Source organism: Amblyomma americanum, chromosome 8, assembly GCF_052857255.1.
Source record: "Amblyomma americanum isolate KBUSLIRL-KWMA chromosome 8, ASM5285725v1, whole genome shotgun sequence".
Taxonomy (NCBI): domain Eukaryota; kingdom Metazoa; phylum Arthropoda; class Arachnida; order Ixodida; family Ixodidae; genus Amblyomma; species Amblyomma americanum.
In genome coordinates this window covers 160,947,257-160,966,208 of record NC_135504.1, presented here as the reverse complement: position 1 = coordinate 160,966,208, position 18,952 = coordinate 160,947,257, and the positions used below count along the sequence as shown (strand labels likewise).

The 18,952-nt window shown below is 44.3% G+C and overlaps 1 protein-coding gene and 1 pseudogene across 3 annotated transcripts; one reads left to right on the top strand and one right to left on the bottom strand.

Annotated features, from left to right (window-relative positions):
- The first annotated feature begins 2,049 nt into the window (after positions 1–2,049).
- On the top strand, positions 2,050–10,843 carry LOC144102134 (salivary anticoagulant protein P23-like). 3 transcript variants are annotated; one of them, XM_077635436.1, is made up of 4 exons: positions 2,050–2,171; positions 5,200–5,270; positions 8,098–8,496; positions 10,595–10,843. In XM_077635436.1, the coding sequence occupies exons 1-4, from the start codon at positions 2,089–2,091 to the stop codon at positions 10,810–10,812; spliced, it is 771 nt and encodes a 256-aa protein (XP_077491562.1). In that variant the 5' UTR covers positions 2,050–2,088; the 3' UTR covers positions 10,813–10,843. The 3 variants fall into 3 exon arrangements, with proteins under 3 accessions (XP_077491562.1, XP_077491563.1, XP_077491564.1); XM_077635437.1 differs by lacking the exon at positions 2,050–2,171 and adding an exon at positions 4,166–4,252; XM_077635438.1 differs by lacking the exon at positions 2,050–2,171 and adding an exon at positions 4,237–4,253 and having other exon boundaries at positions 5,193–5,270.
- A 2,923-nt stretch (positions 10,844–13,766) lies between these two features.
- On the bottom strand, positions 13,767–16,334 carry LOC144102807 (uncharacterized; annotated as a pseudogene).
- Between the last annotated feature and the right edge of the window lie 2,618 nt (positions 16,335–18,952).

Genomic DNA, 18,952 nt, shown 5'->3' with positions numbered 1-18,952 from the left:
CGTTGGAATCGCATAACCAAGCCTGGTGTGTTGCCTGATCTCGGTGCCGTCAACGCACTCCCTCACCAGAGCAGAATTTGGCTAACTGATTTGGTAGTTTTCCACAACTTCCTAGACAGGGTTAATTGGAAAGATATGGGGGAGCTCTTTGTCCTGCAGTGGGCTTAGTCAAGTTGACTGTGATGATGAATTTCTCAACTTTAGTGTTGAGTACTCAGTACAGCTGAAATCGGCAGCCCTTCAAGTTATGGCAGGAAAACAAGTACTTGTCAAGTTATATCGTCAGAGGCAATTGGTACCTTCGAAACGAAGTGGAGACCAGGCTTTGGCTGATCAAACACGGTCACTGTAAGCGAGGAAACCTACTCTCACTGCATGGTTACTTTTTTACGCTTTTTCATTGTTGTGCATGCAAACAAGAAGAACGAGGTGTCTTCAAACGGAACCCGAACTTTTGAAATAACATCTTCCTTGCTTATTATACAGCGTTTTAAATACAGATTTTGGATACCTCGCGGAATTCTGCGGCCTCATGCATGTTTGTACGTAGACTTCGTTTAGATGTCGCTTCCACGCGGAAGTGCTTAATTGGACGACCGGACACCCAGGACTGTTCCACTTGTGGACGGCTGTGACTGTGGGGCACGTGTTAGTTATTTATCAGATATATGCAGGCCAAAGACTAACGTTGACCGCCTACTTGAAGCGTTTGGAAAGCAGGACCCTCTCTGAGGACTTACTGCTAGGCGCTTGGCCGCCGATTTGGCAAATTGCCCAGGCAGTGCCGGCGTTTTCGCGTTTTTTGAGTAATACGGGCCTCGATTACAGGATGTAATGCCGTCAAATGTGCGTGCATATGCTCTCCTCTCCCTTCTCATCACATCGTGAGCACCACGACCCTCTTTCTTCTCCTCTTCCTCTTCCCCAGTGCAGAGTAGCAGGCCAGATATCAATCTTTCTGGCTACCTCTCTGCCTTCGTTTCATTAAATTGATCTATCTATCTATCTATCTATCTATCTATCTATCTATCTATCTATCTATCTATCTATCTATCTATCTATCTATCTATCTATCTATCTATCTATCTATCTATCTATCTATCTATCTATCTATCTATCTATCTATCTATCTATCTATCTATCTATCTATCTATCTATCTATCTATCTATCTATCTATCTATCTATCTATCTATCTATCTATCTATCTATCTATCTATCTATCTATCTATCTATCTATCTATCTATCTATCTATCTATCTATCTATCTATCTATCTATCTATCTATCTATCTATCTATCTATCTATCTATCTATCTATCTATCTATCTATCTATCTATCTATCTATCTATCTATCTATCTATCTATCTATCTATCTATCTATCTATCTATCTATCTATCTATCTATCTATCTATCTATCTATCTATCTATCTATCTATCTATCTATCTATCTATCTATCTATCTATCTATCTATCTATCTATCTATCTATCTATCTATCTATCTATCTATCTATCTATCTATCTATCTATCTATCTATCTATCTATCTATCTATCTATCTATCTATCTATCTATCTATCTATCTATCTATCTATCTATCTATCTATCTATCTATCTATCTATCTATCTATCTATCTATCTATCTATCTATCTATCTATCTATCTATCTATCTATCTATCTATCTATCTATCTATCTATCTATCTATCTATCTATCTATCTATCTATCTATCTATCTATCTATCTATCTATCTATCTATCTATCTATCTATCTATCTATCTATCTATCTATCTATCTATCTATCTATCTATCTATCTATCTATCTATCTATCTATCTATCTATCTATCTATCTATCTATTTATCTATCTATCTTAAGCACAGTTCCCCTCAAAGCAGTGCCATCTATTGACAATATATCGTTCCCATTGTATCTTCCATTTTAGGAAAGCCTCCTCGAACGGACTCTGGGATGGTGCGCAGGTCTCTTGTCGCATTGTCCTGAATCTTCTCTATCGCTTGAAAACGCGGCCGTACAACTTGATATTAACTTTTGGAAACAGGATAAAGCCTGCACGGAGAATACGGAGTATGGGGCACAACAAGAGTGTGCTGGGCAGCTCCGCGCAAGGTGCAACGCGTGAGCCGGCGCATTGTCATGATGCAACATCCAGGTATGGTTTTCCAACAATTCATGCCTCTACCTGCGCACAGTATCTCTCAAACGCGCTACAGTTCCCGAGTAACTTCCTTGTTTACTAGCTGACCACGTGGTACAAATTCCTGATGGACAATGCATTTGCAGTAAAAAAACACAATCAACATCGCCTTCATTTTTGACAGACTCATGCGTGCTTTTTATGGACGAGGAGGCCCTTTGCCCATCAACTGCGACGCCTGAACCTTCGTTCAGATATAGTAGCCATAAACCCAGGCCACATCACCTGTTATAACGTTCTTAAGGAAGTTTTCATTGTCACTGGCAGTGGTAAGAAGTTCCTAGCTGATTTCAACACGGGTCTGTTTCCAATTGTTAGACGTCAAACGCGTCACGAATTTTGCTCTGACTTGATGGTTAACGACCATTTTCACGACACACAGCATGAACTCTGTCGACATTGTCATCATCTGTTGATGCCGAAGGTCGTCCAAACTTGGGATCGGCACTGATCGAAATTTTGGCGTGTTCAAAACGCTTGAACCACTCAAAGAACTGTGTGCGACTAATGCAGTCCTCCTCGTACGCTTAGTTAAGCAATCGCAATGTCTGTGAAAGTTTTGGAAAAATTGCAGGAAACTTTCACACAGGTACGCGGTCCTTCCATCTTTTTTCATTGTCACTTTGGGCTAATTGTGCACGTGCTCACTGCTGGAGGACGGACGGGCAGACGGACGGACGGAAGGAAGGAAGGAAATAAGGAAGGAAGGAAGGAAGGAAGGAAGGAAGGAAGGAAGGAAGGAAGGAAGGAAGGAAGGAAGGAAGGAAGGAAGGAAGGAAGGAAGGAAATGGAAGGGCAGGGAAGCGATGGAGGGAGGAAGGAAGGAAGGAAGGAAGGAAGGAAGGAAGGAAGGAAGGAAGGAAGGAAGGAAGGAAGGAAGGAAGGAAGGAAGGAAGGAAGGAAGGAAGGAAGGAAGGAATGAGCATGCCCTTTGAAACGTGTTGTTGGTAGTTGCCGCCGTGCTCGACTTTTTTTCCTTGTTTTTGTTTAACTGTGTTGTAACTTGTTATTAAAATTCGCCATTTTCTTTGAATACGCTTGCCCACAGACTTAACCTTATGTCACCTCTCTGCTTTTTAGCCACGAATCTCGCAATTTCTTTTTGCAAACTTCCAATGGAAATTTATTTACACGACCATTATCTCTAAGCCCTAGGACCTCAGGAAGAGTGACTGTGCCTGCATCGACATCAGGATAGATACCATAACATTTGGATATCTGTTGTTCAATTTTTGGTAGATATTTACCACACACAGCACATGTGCCATCTTCTTGGCGGCTGAAGTGTTGATATGTGCCATACCTTCAGCCACTATAGCTCGCCAATTAATGATCAGAGCGAAACGCACCAAATGGATCTACGTTGTCTGAACCTGCCGCTACGCTGGCTCAGTAGCGACAGCGCATTCTCTCTACCGGTTGGTGCGCTATTTAAAATGTTCGGTTTCTTTTTGAACACACCTCGTCTGTACATTAAAAGTTTTATGCTGGCTAACGGTTGAGTTTTGCTAATTTTTTTTGTCCACATGCGCTTCAGGTCTTTTCTTGACAGCAGACAGAAGAAACAAGGAACAGATTTTGTGATAGCGGTGAAAAGGAATCTCGTATGCAATATAATGAGATCTGTTTTGGAAAGTAACTTAACCGCATATATTTCTTTCTGGGCTTGGTGAATAAGTCTCCATTTACAGACATGGAAATTACACTTCAAGTGTTACCAACTCTTTCCCTTCGGGAGGAAAACAATTGCAACCTGCGTCTGCCAGAGTGCGAAAGTGGAGCTTGAGATCGGCGAATGGAAATCCCAGCGGCACAGACAATGTGCGGGAAAATACATAGCGATAACGCGTCGCAGGGACTGAGCAAAGAGCGCCTGCTCCAGACACAAAAAATCGGCAGTAATCTTATCAGAACGATAGTGTACCGAGCACAACAATGGCAGCCGCCCTATGAATACAAGAAGGAAGGAAATGAGCACCTATACATTTCTGATGCTTTGGATGAAACGCCGCACACTTCACAGAAGCCGTCAATAGGTAAGACCAACTCTAATGCATTGCTGGTACTGCGTCAGTTCAAACAAGAAAATAACATGCGAACTGCTTACTCATTGCACTTGTGTCTAAAGTATACGCTGAATACAGAGTCTATTCGACGAGGTCTAATGCTTTAGCAAGGTATTAAAACAAGTAGTTGGCTATTAATTTCGAAAGAGATGCATTGAAAGAAGCTTTATAAAATATGTTGTAATCGTTTAGCCACATTTATACTTTGATAAAGGGGGCCGTTATTTCTTTTTGTTTGGCGCTGTTCTGAATTTTTACACCAGTCTCCTTGAAGGCATCGTGGGGCAGCGATTTCTCAAACAGTAATTATTATAGGAATTCTGAGCACAGCCAAATGGATGTCCGGTTGTATTTATTTTTTTCTACTGGAATATTTAATGCTCCTCAACTTATTTGAAATTTGCTGATGGGGCGTGCGGTGGGATCCATGACACAAATGCCACGCACTTTCTGCTCTCGGCTGGTGGTAGTCCTCAAAGCGTGGACGACCTGCCGGATGCAATGCTCGCTGCAGAACTTTTCCGTCGTTTACCGTGCTGTTGGTGCTCTCTCTTAAGCAGTTTGGTGAAAACGACAAGAACCTGCTACGTCTCCTTGACGGCGCTAGCCAGGAAGGAGCACCAAAGCTAATTCAAGGGCTGCGAAGTCTTTCTTTATACAAATGGAGTGTTCGCCACACCAACGGTTGCTCAGTAAAATGCGGGAAAAGGGAGAAAGATTCGGGAAAGCATGCTCTTGTGACAAAGCCCCTTTTCATGCTTTCAGAAACTTACAATTCAAAGTAGTTGAGATATGGTGGTTGATAATTTTATAACATTTGGTAGTTTCGCTAACAAACTGAGAACGTTTCATACACCTGAGTTACCTTTCATCGCCAATTTATTTTATGTATGCGTGTGTGTTCACTGGGCGTGCAGGTTCATTGGCAAACAACCGGCAAGGAAAATGTCTCCACTGTTTCCTGTGGTCCTCCTCCTGTGCGCAGCAAGTATGAATATTTAATGCGGATTTAACTCGCCTCTCTTCATGCTGTTAGAACAAACATATGCTCAGAATTGCATGCAAGAGGGCACGAAGTAGTAAATGCGGTATTACTTTTTAAATTTGTGCAAAGTCAAAGCAGCATTCGCCTTGAAACTGCTTTTAATCAATAGAGGCCGTAAGTGGGAATTAGGCGCATGCCTGAAAGTTTAAAGGGACACTGAGGAGAACCCTATCAAATTTTTTTCGTTAGCAAAATCTGATAGTTCGGCATTTCATGGCTTTGTTGCCGCTTGTCCGGCAGCGAAAGATGCATTTATTTCAAAGAAATTTGGATTCGAAGATGAAAAAGTTTTTCCCGCCGCTCCGATTCAAACTCGAGAACTCTTATGACGACACGGAGAACTTTTATGATGTCACAGGACGGAGTGACGTGAAACGTGACGTAAACGGAGACTCCGTGATTTCTGGCGGCTAGCGGTGCGGTCTAGAAGCTGCCGAAATGAAAGCTACCGCCGCCGCACGTTGCTATGGGGGGTCGCTACCGTCGCTCTGTTTACGTTTGCACCGGCGTCTTGCCAGCGTTGCGATGGATCCCGTTCCCGAACACGACTACGTAGTTCTCGCCAAATCTCAGGCCTGCATTTCAGCGACCTCAGCCCCACAGAGCGTGCGATGCTTTTGAGGGAGCACGGTTAGGTTAGGCGCCGGCGGGTCGTTTCCCCCTTCTACAGATAGCAGCCGTTGCAAACTAAATATCATAATCCCAGTGCAGGGAGTCGCGAGGAGCCAGGACAAGGTCGGCGCGCCGCGCCCATCGGAGGCTGGCCAGGGCTTTGGGGCCAACGGATTGGGATTCCTTGAACGGCGCGGTTGCACGCGGCAGCAGGCGGAGTCGAGGTCTCCCACGTATGCAAGGGACACGTTATTTATTTTATTGCCACAAAAAACGAATAGGTTCTCAATGGCAGTCGCGTTTAAAGTGGGCGCCTTGAAACTAAAGCCGACGCACGACGCTTCAACGGCTTCCGCTAGATCCAACAGGTCCACTGGATAGGACTCTCTCGCCCACTTGCATGTACCTTCAGATGTGTACCGTGAATGGATCAAATTAGCCGAGAGCTCGAAAAGAACAGCTCCGCCCAACTGCCGAAGTTATTGAATTACGTCACAACGCGCACCTCGCCGCGGAGCCGAATCAGACTGGTCGGGCCGGCGGCGGCTGGCGCACTCGGCGCGAAATAGGGACATGCTCCAAGCTCCCCGCCAGTGCGGTCAGAGTGCGCCGAAGCCGCCGAACGCGTCGGCAGTCAAGCGCAGTATATAGGGGATTCGCTTTGGCCGACGAGACGTCGCCGTGCAGCGCGCGTGTTACGCCGGAGCATAAACGCGCCTTTTAACAGAGCCTGCGCTTAACCGCTAACCAACGTGTTCGGTGGCGGCATCTATGGGAGCTACTGAAACCCCCCGCCCACTCACTGAATGAAAAAAGGAAACCTGTGCCGAGGTTCGGAATCGAACCAGGGCCTTTGGCGTTTGAGGCGGAGACGCTGCCTCTCTGCCACAACGGCTCAAGTAACAATTACCAATAAAGGCGCATCTAGTGAATGCACTCTTCGGATGCAGAAATCTCCGCACTTTCGCTACGTATATCCTGGCCTAACAGAGCTAGGCCATCAGCAATTTTCTGAACTTTTTGTACCTTGTCTCCCGTCCCTAATAAATTATTCCCGTTAATTAGTTTGAAGTTGATCGGCACAGCCGGGAATGTTTCGCCGGGCGAGCGTGCGAAGACACAAGTGCTGCCTTGTAAGATTACAGACCATCGTGCCATCATAGTTTTACATCGACCGTGGCGATCATCTGACAAGCCTTAACAGGCTCCTTCAAAGGTTAACTAGCACTTGAAGCGGCACTTGGAGTTCCTCTGCTGTTCGGCGCTTGTAAATCGAGGCGCGTCAAAAACAAAACCACAGGGCACGCAAAGATCATAGACGCGAAGCGCCATAAAAGATCGAAACTCTCCCGGCCGCCTGTGGTGCCGCCAAGCATCGGTTTTCTTTGCTTCCAACATTCAGGTTGCCTTTTGCCTGCCTTCTTTGTGTGATAAAAGTGCACTATCGGTTTTAAAACAAAACTTACTTCAATATTGAACCGCGCGATCTTCCTTTGTCAGCCTCAGAGATTCGCGGCCCATGAAGGAAGGAAAATTTCTCCAAGGTGGCGTCTCTTGTCCTACGACGTCACCACGCTTGTACTAGCGAGTTTGGCCTGTGGCGGCGATACCTGTATTTTGGTTCTTGCTATTTTCTACCTTACAAGAGCTTTGTTATCAGTAAGAGCGGGGTTTTTGTGATCAGGAGCTGGTATTCTATCGATGCAAGCCAACTTCAATTTCTCCTCAGTGTCCCTTTAAACCTTTGACGATCTATAAAACGTTACATCAGTCTGTAAGCGAGGCTTAATGTTCTTTCTAAAAGCATTAAATCCACTATACTTGCGCAAAAAAATGCGGAAGAAGACACGTGAAGACTGGACAGAGCGCTCTCTCCGGTCGTCACGTCTCTTTTCTTCCCGATATTTTGCTCAAGTACACCGGATTTTTTTTGCAGTATGAATCAACTCGCACAATCGAAAGTACTCTCTAAAAGCAAGCAATAAGACTGACATGTTACAGCTCAATTTTTACGTCAGAATGTGAAAGTTGAGGAAGGGATTTCCCGTTGAACACAGAGCGGAATGACATGACCGTGAAAGCCGTTGCTAGGCATAATCGCGTTGATAAGGGCCGGCGGTAGCTCCGCGGTCAATGCACTCAACGTACTTCGTTCCAGGTGCCTTCTGCGCACTCCCGCAAGATGCAAACAACTTTCTGGACGTGGTGCTAAGAGACCGCGTCCCTGCGGAGCTCCGGAGCTTGAACCTTGACCCAGCGCAGATACCTGACTTCAGCGTAAAAGTGAAGAAAACATTTTTGACCAACCGTGACCTGAAGGCGGACTTTACGTCGGGCAAAGTCTTTGGGCTTTCGCAGGTGAGGCGGCGCGGCGATTGCGGCGCCCCCTTTTGGGAGGGCACGAACAGCACGTTCAGGTGCCACCTGTCCCTCGATGGCGTCCGGGCGGCGTACCAAGTCAAAGCCAAGGGACACAAGGCACTCGGGTCAACCAGCTACAGCGTCGACATGTTCGTTGAGAACACCAACTTTGTCGTCGAGGTCACAAGTGCTCGGTGTAAGTAAATGCTACGCAGGCGCCGGTCGGACGCTACAGCGTACTGTGAGCAGGAACTGTTTTCAACTGTATTCCAGCTCACCACAGAACCGTGAAGGTTGATGATAACCTAAGGGGGGCACCTTAGAAGAACTTGTGGTCCAGGTATACTGCCGTATTTAGTGTCAGACATGCGCTTTTATGAATGCTGGCAGAATTATTTCTTAAAATGAACGACGTCAACAGAGCTGCACATACTGAATTTCCATTGCGAAGTTGAACAAAAAACATATATTGGAAACTAAATTTCACTAGAGGAAAAACTAGTCCTGCCGCATTATAATTACCTCAAAAGAATCGTGAAAAAGCTATTTGAGGGCAAGTAGATTGGTGCCACTTTCAATACGTGCTAAAAAATTTTCAGAAGGGCATGTTGTGTCGAAACTGATCGTAACAGATAACATGTAATTTAGACTTTGAATATAACTGCGCTTCAAGAAAAAAAAAATGTTCAGCTATTCGTGTACTTCCTGCTAACGTAGAGAAACTCTCCACGTGTTGCCTTCTGTTAAATAAGAGCGCCGAAAACCCATGCCACCTAAAAAAAAGGTCGTAACACAGCGCACTTTGAAAATACGGTTTCCCAGCGCTTTGACGTTGATACGAAATTAATCACTACTGCATTAACCAGTTTTACAAAGTGACTGGTGAACGATTATCTTCTTTCGAGCTCACCGTATGAGACTGGCCTGCAGGACTAGCATTTAAGTCTGTTCCGCCGTCTCATGCATGGCTGTGCCCTACCATTATAGAAGCACGGTCTGCGCCGAAAAAAAAAAAAAAACTTCAGCTGCCGCCACACTCTTCTTCTATAAAATAATAATCACAATGCCCTCAATTGCACGGTTAGGCTGGAGTGCTTTGTTTTACCTACACAACGAGTGGTACGTGTTGCTGGTGCAGACTCTGATCTTTTCTGTCCTGGACAGAGGCATGAAAAACCCATGTTTGTCTCCTGCCCGAATTTTGAAGCAAAAGGCTCGCTTATTTACATTGGGATATAATACTATACTTTGCGTGCTGTGAGATTATTGCATGTTTCTGCCAATTCAGTCATTGTATAACAGCGACAGTGTACAAAAAAGAAGGATTTGGAACGATTACTTTCCGCTTTCCTCAGTGATCTGATCGACATCTAGCCGAGCAATCTGGGAAGTTCGGTCGTGGGGTGCTTTAGAGTTCGTAATACAGTAATGAACTGCATGGCATATTCGTTTCTTCGGACGTGGTCTCATACGTAATTAGGAATACACACCAAGAGCATGAAATGGCAGATATGAAAAGTGAAGCTTGCAAATCTGGGAGAGTAATGTTATCGTTTCACACGATACTAAACCTTTTATCACCGCGATGCATGTTGAAAGTGAATTTCTTTACTTTTGGGTATTAATCTCGCCCACAAGATAAATACGAGTAATGAGTGGAACATATAAACAAACTGACCATATTCAATCCCAGCTTCACCTGTGGTCATTTAAAATTGGTGTACTGCAATTCTGAAGTGCAGTAACACTCGTTTTGTCTCAACAGCGCCTCCCCCCCTCCCAAAAAAAAGAACTCTTCGCAAGACGTCCCTACTGAACCGCGGAAATTTTGTCTCATTCCTCTCTGTTTTTTTTTTCTCGAGAATATAGAGTTTTTTTTTTAATTCAGTGCTCCCCTTAGCAACCTTATCCGCAACAATTACATATATGAAAAAGCCTCCCATATATCAGATTATTTGTTATGGATCCGCAGATTAAAACAAGTGCATTACATATTCAGGCCTGTTTCCATTAATATTATTGAGCTGTTTGTACGCCCCATTCGCCGATTGCTATCCGCAAGTGGAGAAGTTCTTGCCTGTTCATTCTGCGTTTTTTAACAGTCAGGAGAGTAAAGCAGACTGCTTAAACCAAAGAGTACAAAGCGGCTGTCTGCATCTGCCGGATGGGTATAAACAACCAGTATAAACACCAGTGGTTTTTGTTTAATATTTTGCCCACGTAAAACTGTCATCTCAACCTTGATTCTAAATAATTCTTCGCTTAAAGCTGTCACTTGCTGGCCGGAATTTCAGCTCAACGATCCGTCCTGAAGAGCGTCAGCGTGCAGTCGCTAAGCCTCAAGATCAATGAGAGCTCCAACCTTGGACTCAACAAGGACCGCAAGAAGAAATACCACGAGGCGATCAAGTCCAACGTACAAGGGCAATTGACGGGGTTGCTGTACGGCGGCTTCCGGGACGCCCTTAACCGAGCTGTGAACGCCGTGATCATACCGTTTCCTTTTCTTTAATAAATACCCGCCCGAAGAATTTCCACCGGCATTATTTATTTATTTATTTTATTTACATATACTGCAGCCCCGATCGGGCTATTGTAGGAGTGAGAGGAAGAGGAGAGAAAAAAAAGGCAGAGAGGGACAACATATTCAGAAGTGAACACCATTAAAATACAAAACAGAAATGCAACAGACTAATCACAGATTTGAAACAACATTGAAAAATAGGTTTGGTTCCAGGGAGCGTATATCACCGGGTAAAGAATTCCATCGTTCGATAACACGAGGAAAAAAACTAAATTTGAACACAGCAGTGCGCGCGTGAATGGGTGTTACATTCAATAGGTGGTAGCTCCTTGTAGATGAAGATGCTGAAAAATGCAAATACTCAGACAGTGAAGCAAAGCGGGATGAATTAACAATACCATGAAAATATTTTAAACACTCATTGTCGCGGCGGGTACAAAGGAGGGAAAGGCCTATGGCAGGAAGAGTGGATAAAGGTGAAAAATTTCTGTCATACCGTCGGCAAATAAACCGTACTGCTTTCCTTTGGACGGATTCCAGCTTACTGATATCGGACTGTTTATGAGGATCCCAGATTATTGACCCATACTCCAAAAGTGGACGAATTAAAGCTTTGTATGTTACCAGTTTAGTTTCTTGAGGGGCAACACTAAGTGTACGTTTTAGATAACCGAGCCTCCGCATTGCATTATTGGATATTGTGTTAATATGCTTTGACCAGGACAAGTTAGAAGAAAAAAGAAGACCTAAATATTTGTACTCGGACACTTGATTCAGAGAGTTATCTTTGAATGAGTAGGTGTAAGAAGATGGTATTGTGAGATTACAGAATGACATGTATACAGATTAACGAAAGTTTATTTGCATTTGCCATGTTTCACACCATGAGCAGAATGACACGAATGACTGATTTAGTTGCGCGTGGTCCTCAGGGGTGTTAATTGAACTGTATATCACACAATCGTCTGCATACAACCGAATTTTAGAAATAATATTTTCTGGCAAATCTTAATGTATAATAAGAACAACAGTGGTCCGAGCACGGATCCTTGTGGTACACCGGATGATACATTAACAGTTTCAGATGAACAGGAGTTGAAAGAAACATACTGTGTACGATTAGAAAGAAAGCTTGATATCCAGTCTACCAGTAACGGGTTTTTGAGTATTGCATTAAGTTTACAAAGAAGTTTGCTGTGGAGAACGGTGTCGAAAGCTTTAGAAAGGTCGATAAATAAAGCGTTGATTTGTGAGCCCGTGTCGAGGGAACTAGCAATGTCGTGCGTGAATTCTACAAGTTGTGAAATGGTACTGAGCCCGCGCCGAAACCCATGCTGAAATTTGCACAAGATATTTTTAGCTTAAAGAAATTCTGTAATGTGCTTATGAATGATATGTTCTAGTAATTTGCATGAGTGTGAAGTCAACGAAATGGGCCGATAGTTGAACAAGATTTGGGTGCTGCCAGCTTTAAACAGGGGAATAACTTTTGCAAGCTTCCAGGCTACGGGGACGGTTGCGACTGATAGCGATTTCTGGAAGATGGTAGTCAAATAGCGGCTGGTCCAAAGAGAGTAGCGATGCAGAAATACATTAGGGATATCATCAGGACCACTACTTTTTTTCACATTTATGTTCAGAATGAGGTTCAGAACACCTTCGACGCTTATTGAAATATCATCCACAGAACATTGAGAGTTGCTAGGAAAAGTAATCATTTCAAGGTTATCTGTTGTAAATACCGACTGAAAATATGTGTTGAAACTAGTAGCTATAGCTAATGAGTCACAGACCGGCTTATCATCAATAATGAAGGTATTGGGACTAGTGCTCTGTGGCAATATGGATGCCCAAAATTTGCGGGGATTGTGTTTCATTAATTGCGGCAAGGAATTTCTGTAGTAAAAATCATTTCCCGAGTGAACTTTGGCACGGAGTTCTTCTTTAGCGTCGCTGAACTGTTGCAAAAGTTCAGGGTTACCATTGCGCTTGGAAACGCGTAGTCTGGCAACACGGCGAGAAAGATGCAGTATGTCTCTTGTTATCCAGGGCATACTGTGGTTTTGCTTTTTAGTTTTTAATTGAACAAAACGCTGAATACAGACCTTCACAATGTTCTCGAAAAATGTTACTAAAGAATTCACGTCACATGATATGCTGAGGTGCTGAAACTGTTCAAATGCGTCAGTTAATAAATCCAGGATAGGCACGTCGTCTGCTCTGCTGAAATCCGGAAATGTTGAATAAGTTAGTTTTGAGGAAGGAATAGAACATGGGATCGAAACAAGAACAGCGTTATGATCGGATATCCCCTCGACGACTTCGCATGTAAAATTCGTCGCGAAAAGAGAAGAGCTTAAAAACACCAGATCCTGTATTGCCGAAGACCTCGTGGACTTATCAACTATCTGTTTTAATCCAAATGATAAAGAAAAATTGACAAGTTCATTACTGATTGCAATGTCTTGACCAGTAATGGATGATGTATGCCATTGAATTCCGGGAAGATTGAAGTCTCCTAGGATAATTATATTTGGATTGTTGATATGATGAGAATGCAAGAAGTTACTTAAAGAATGCACGTGGTCTACGGAAGTGCCTGGTGGTCGATACACCGCACCGATAACAAATGATTTGTTACCTACGTAGAGTTTGCACCAAGTTGACTCTATTTCGACAGGGACCGAGATTTCAACAAATTTCAGACTAGACTTAATGAAGAGAGCGACACCGCCTCCTTTCCCATGCTGCCTGTCCGCCCTAATTACAACGAAACCTGGAGGAGTTATTTCAGAGTCAATTATACCATCATGTAGCGACGTTTTGGTGACCGCAATGACATCAGGCGAATGAGTTAGGATTAAAGAGATAAAATTTGGAAGCTTGTTTACTAAACTTCTGGCATTGATGTTCAGAACACGAAGGTTGGCGGCGGTGTCCCGTCAGTCAGAATCTGCGGGTGGCTTGGCAGCAGTAGCATTAGCAGCAGCAGTGTCCGGGGGCGTTGATTTCGAATCTTTGACCAAACGTTTCTCAACATCATCCCAGTTGTACCGCACGCTATCAATAAACACGTGCTCATAACGCAAATGAACCTTCGAGCCACTGTCACGATAAGATTGCGTTGCATCTCATATTTTTTTCCGGATCAATCGAACGTGAGCAGAGAAATCCTCGGATAAGCTAATGCCTGAATTTTTGAGCCTATGAGCATTTTTTAACGCTTGAGTTTTTTCCCGAAAGTCAAGTAGCTTAACGATGACAGGACGAGGGCGCCCTTCCTGCTTTCTACCTAGCCGATGATACCTTTCTATTTTAGGACAATCCAACTGAAGGTTGTCGATGAATACCTTAGTCACCGCAATGAACAGAGCTTTGTTAGTTTCTTCATCTGCTTCAGCAAGACCGTGAAATATAAGATTGTTTCTGCGAGAACGGTTTTCCAGCTCATCATTTCTTGAAGGAAGCTTGCTAACAACCTCAGACAACGAATTCAACTGGCGTTGCACGGCCCCGTCGCTTGCGTCGCCGTTCGAGGTCGGCGAGCTTGACTCAAGAGCAGAGACTCGTGATTCAAGTGCCTCAAAACGAGAGTTCACTCTCTGCTGGAAACGTTTTATATCTGCAATATCTTCGGCCATTTTTCTCTGGCCCGCAAGCAATTCGGCAAGCATTTCATTAATAGCTGGCTGATTGGAAGTGGAGCAAGCGTCATCAGTGATTGCTACTTGAACATTAACGGAAGAAGATGTAGACGTGTGCCTGGTTTTGAACCGGGATTGCTGTGAGAGGGTCCAGGATTAGTTTCCACATCTCCGCTTAAGAGAACACTAGCAACGCAGTAAACAAGCTGTGAATACAACGATACAGACACATAATGAACACCGCGATTGTGTGGGCGAGGAAACAGCATCAAAAATTTGTCATCAGAGCGGACGCAACGTGCGTTTTCAAGAAATTTACCTGCGTGAAGAATAAGAAGCGGATCAGCATGCTGCCGCTTTCGCTGTCTCCTAGCCCACTGGCAGACCGCTGTGTAGGCATTGCTTTTATACGATCCGTGGATGACGTCACAGAACTTGGCTTTAAGATGACCGGTAGATCGAAGATGACATCGTCGAAGGGAGATGCTCGGCCAGGTTGCGCAGTGGAGGGAACACCCGTGCTGTCTTTTACAGGAAAGGTAGGGCAGTCCACGCTCGCACAGAGGTCATCCACGTGTAGGATTGGTGATGGCGATGGAACTGAAGTCCGTTGCGGAAGGAAACAAGGCGCCGCTGTAGTCCCGACGAAGGCACCAGCGAGGCAGGCGCAGAACTCCGTGAAGAATAAGAAGCGGATCAGCATGCTGCCGCTTTCGCTGTCTCCTAGCCCACTCCTAATTATTTGGCTTACGTACAGCTTTGTCGCTCTCACCTTGCCTGTACTAACACTGCATGAGCGAAACGAAAAAGGAAGTGAATTATTACTAGCGTGCAGTGACTCTTGCGACATGAGTGGAACGAAGAACGCCGCATTGCCCGGTAACCATTCCTTCTCTCGGTTGTAATTCCTCAGAGTATCTTAGGACGAATGTCCAATGGGGTCACCAAGCGGTGGTAAATTTCAGGTATTAGGCATCCGTCAGCAGCCAGAAAGTGATGCGTCAAATGTACCCTCTGTTGTGTCTCCATGTATACCGCGTTCCGCTACCAGGGCGTGCTTACAGGTTCGGTCCCCGCCATAGTAGCGGTAATTTGGGTGAAGATAAATGTACAGATGCTTGTGCGCTGATATTTTCGGCCAAGGAAAAAAACTGATGTAGAAAAAAACTGTCCTCGAACCCTCAACAACCGATGCTGCGCACCATAGTGCATGTTAAATCTTTAAATGATTACCTTCATTCTCACACGATTTACATGAAGAGGGTCCCTTTCCAATCAACGAAATCAAAAGCCGGGTTGTTAACCCGTGCAAGTACGCTAATTCGATGCAACTGTAGCAGTGCTTGACGCTAAAACAATCAATTCATGAATTGGTTCAACAAAACCGAACAAGTATGTATTGTCGACTTCACAGCGCGAAGCATACAAGGACGAAAGACACGAAACGACAGGAACGAGCGCCTGTCTCGGCGCCTCGCGGCCGCCGTTTCGTCGTCATGTCTTTTCGTGTCTTTCGTCCTAGTATGTTTCGCGCTGTGAAGTAGACATGAACAGTCGCCAACTTGCCGAAACGAGAATTCTGAACCCAGTATGTATGCATACTTGTTCATGATCCGTGTCGCCCGGCCGTGCTCCAGCCTGCCAGACCCAAACAGACATCAACGTTACTCCCCCACCCTGTCCACTGCCCCACCACAAGACACGACTAACTTAGCGGACAAAATGACCAGAGCTTCCGAACCCCATCCGACCCCAGACACTGCCCGCCTGCGAGGAAACAGCCCCCTGCCCGTACAGTTCGGCGCGTCCCAGGGCTGCGGCCGTCGGCTCCTGGTAACCTTCGGCCGGGAAGCTCCGTGGACTCATTCGCCTTATCTTTTATCGTCGCCGCCACCACTTCACCACCTTCCCATTTCTGTTGTACCGTCCACTTATCCCACAACTACTGCTCTTCGTCGGTGTCATTTACTGAGCCATTTACTGAGAACCAAACCATTACGATTCATTGCCCAAAATGCATTTTTCCTTACAGGAAACACCGTAAAACCCGGCTGAACTATTAGACGAGCAAAAGCAAAGCCTGCGGTATATATAGCAACAAATTGTGTGTGACTTCACTGCCACTTCATCGCATGACATCACATCAGGCGATGCCAATCTCAGCTCTAAAGATCAAAAGTCAAAGCACTGGTCACCGGTCACGTGGTTGCTGGACATAAGTTATGACCATACCATAGAGACATATCATGAAGAGCAAGCTGCCGGGCTTGTTGGCGATGCATGTTGTCTAGAAGGCAGCGCAAAAACACGGACGAGGGAGTCGTGAAATTCTTTTTGTGTCCTCTCCTCAGGACCTCGTCCGTATTTTTCAGCTGCCTTCTCAAAAAGACATCATAACTATGCGCAGCTAGACACAACCATATATTGTTAGCCTTGGGGTTATCGGCTTGGTTTGACCTTGACCGGGCTTGAAGGCCAAGTGCGCAATGCCAGACAAAACTGAGTTGTACCTCGAATAGCAGCGCTTTCGCACTAAAAACCACAGGACCAAGAAGAAGCCTTTTTTGTTAGCCTCCACGTTTCTTCCCGGTACGTGAGTACCGGTAAGATACTGCTTTTGTACACTTTTCTTTTGAGGAATATACATAAACTGCTGCTCGTGATCTGAGAGAACCTGCCATATGCGCTCTAACTCATCATTATCCTTCTATTTATTCCCCTCTCATGATCCGGATCAGCTGTCACTACATGACCTACGTAGACTTATTTCTTTACCACTTCCAGCACCTCGATGACAATTGTGAACTGCTGTTCTCTTCTTTGATTGTTGAACATTATTTTGGTTTTCTGCGTGTTAATTTTTAGACGCACCGTTCTGCTCTAACTCATTGATCATGGTTTGCAGTTCATCTCCTGAATGACTGAGTAAGGCAACGCCATCAGTGAATCGCAGATTATTTAGGTATTCTCCATTATCTCTTATCCCTAACTGTTCCCAATTCAGGCATCGGAATACCTCCTGTAAGCAGGCGGTGAATTGCATTGGCGAGATCGTGTCTCCTTGCTTGACGCCCTTTTTATGGGAATTTTATTGCTGACTTTATGGAGGACTATGGTAGCTGTGCAGGTGCTATATATATCTTCTAGTGTTTTGACATAAGGCTCATCTGCACCCTGATTCCGCTATGCCTGATTGACTGCTGAGGTTTCCATTGAGTCAAATGCTTTCTATTGTAATCAATGAAGGCTGCATATAGGGGTTGGTTATATTCTGCGCATTTCTCTATCATCTGATCGATAGTGTGATTATGATCTATATATGACAAACACTTCAGGACAAATGGAGAAGCACAAATACCCATTACTTAGGCCTTCTTTCACAGCAGACTTTAAAAAAAAGGGTCCCCTTTTAGGGTCATCATTTTGAAGAGGTCTATGTGGCAACAAACCTTGGGACCGTTTCTGCAAAGAGCCCTCTTTTCTGAAACCATGAATTCATTCGTCGTGAAGCACACTGTAGACGTATCAGAATACCTCACTAAGATGTTACTGGGCCCTGTGAGTGCACTGTCACCTTACATCAACGGTACGGACATTTCTTCGCCACATGCTACGATCATGTACATCATGAGCAAAAGCATTAAAGATTTCGAAGAAGTGCGCTTCCAGATTGCTCGCAGACGGAAGCCCCTCGTGCTTCAATGCAAAATCCATCAGAGTAAAGTCTTAAATCAATTTGGCGCCGTCATTACGCACCTTGTTTTACGGGTATGGTCTGCGATTCAAGTGTGTTTCACTACTTGGACCAAATTGTGTTTGAGACAGAGAACGAGTTGCTTGTCATCAGACTGAGCTGTGTGTGTGTTTCAGCAATTTACATGCCTAAAAGAGGTTCAGTTGTTTCGTTCAAAATGTGTGAAGAATGTCATCCAGTGTGGACTGCTTAATGAGGGTTAAATGATGCATGTACAGTGGTGCGAGTCATGCATTACTTCAAGTTTATTTACATCTATACATGTAACAGATAACGGGAGTACAGACAAAAAGCCAAATGAATTCGGCTTGACGGGGTCTGTACCCCCTACAGAAATGGCACTGTGCGCAATAAAGAGAACACAAACATACCATAATGAATAAGCGAAAAAAAAGCATTAGTGAACATTGCATAACAGAAACAAACACAGGTAAAAAAAATCAATGATAGAATGCTGTATGGAATTATATTAAAGAAAGCGAATAGTATAAAATGATACAAATAATACAGCCTTGAAATTAATATCTGTAAATAATAAGTTATTTACAAGAAGAGAAAACTGGTTAAGCATTCATGGAGTCAGGGTATAACAAAGCAAAACAACAAAAAAGGAATCCACAATGAGCCCATTAAAAGGAGAGATATGTGTGTATTGAGTTTCTAACGAGTTTAACAAAGATTTCAGTGCGTGACGTAACATTTGTTGACCGTAGTTAGTGAGCGCTTTAGA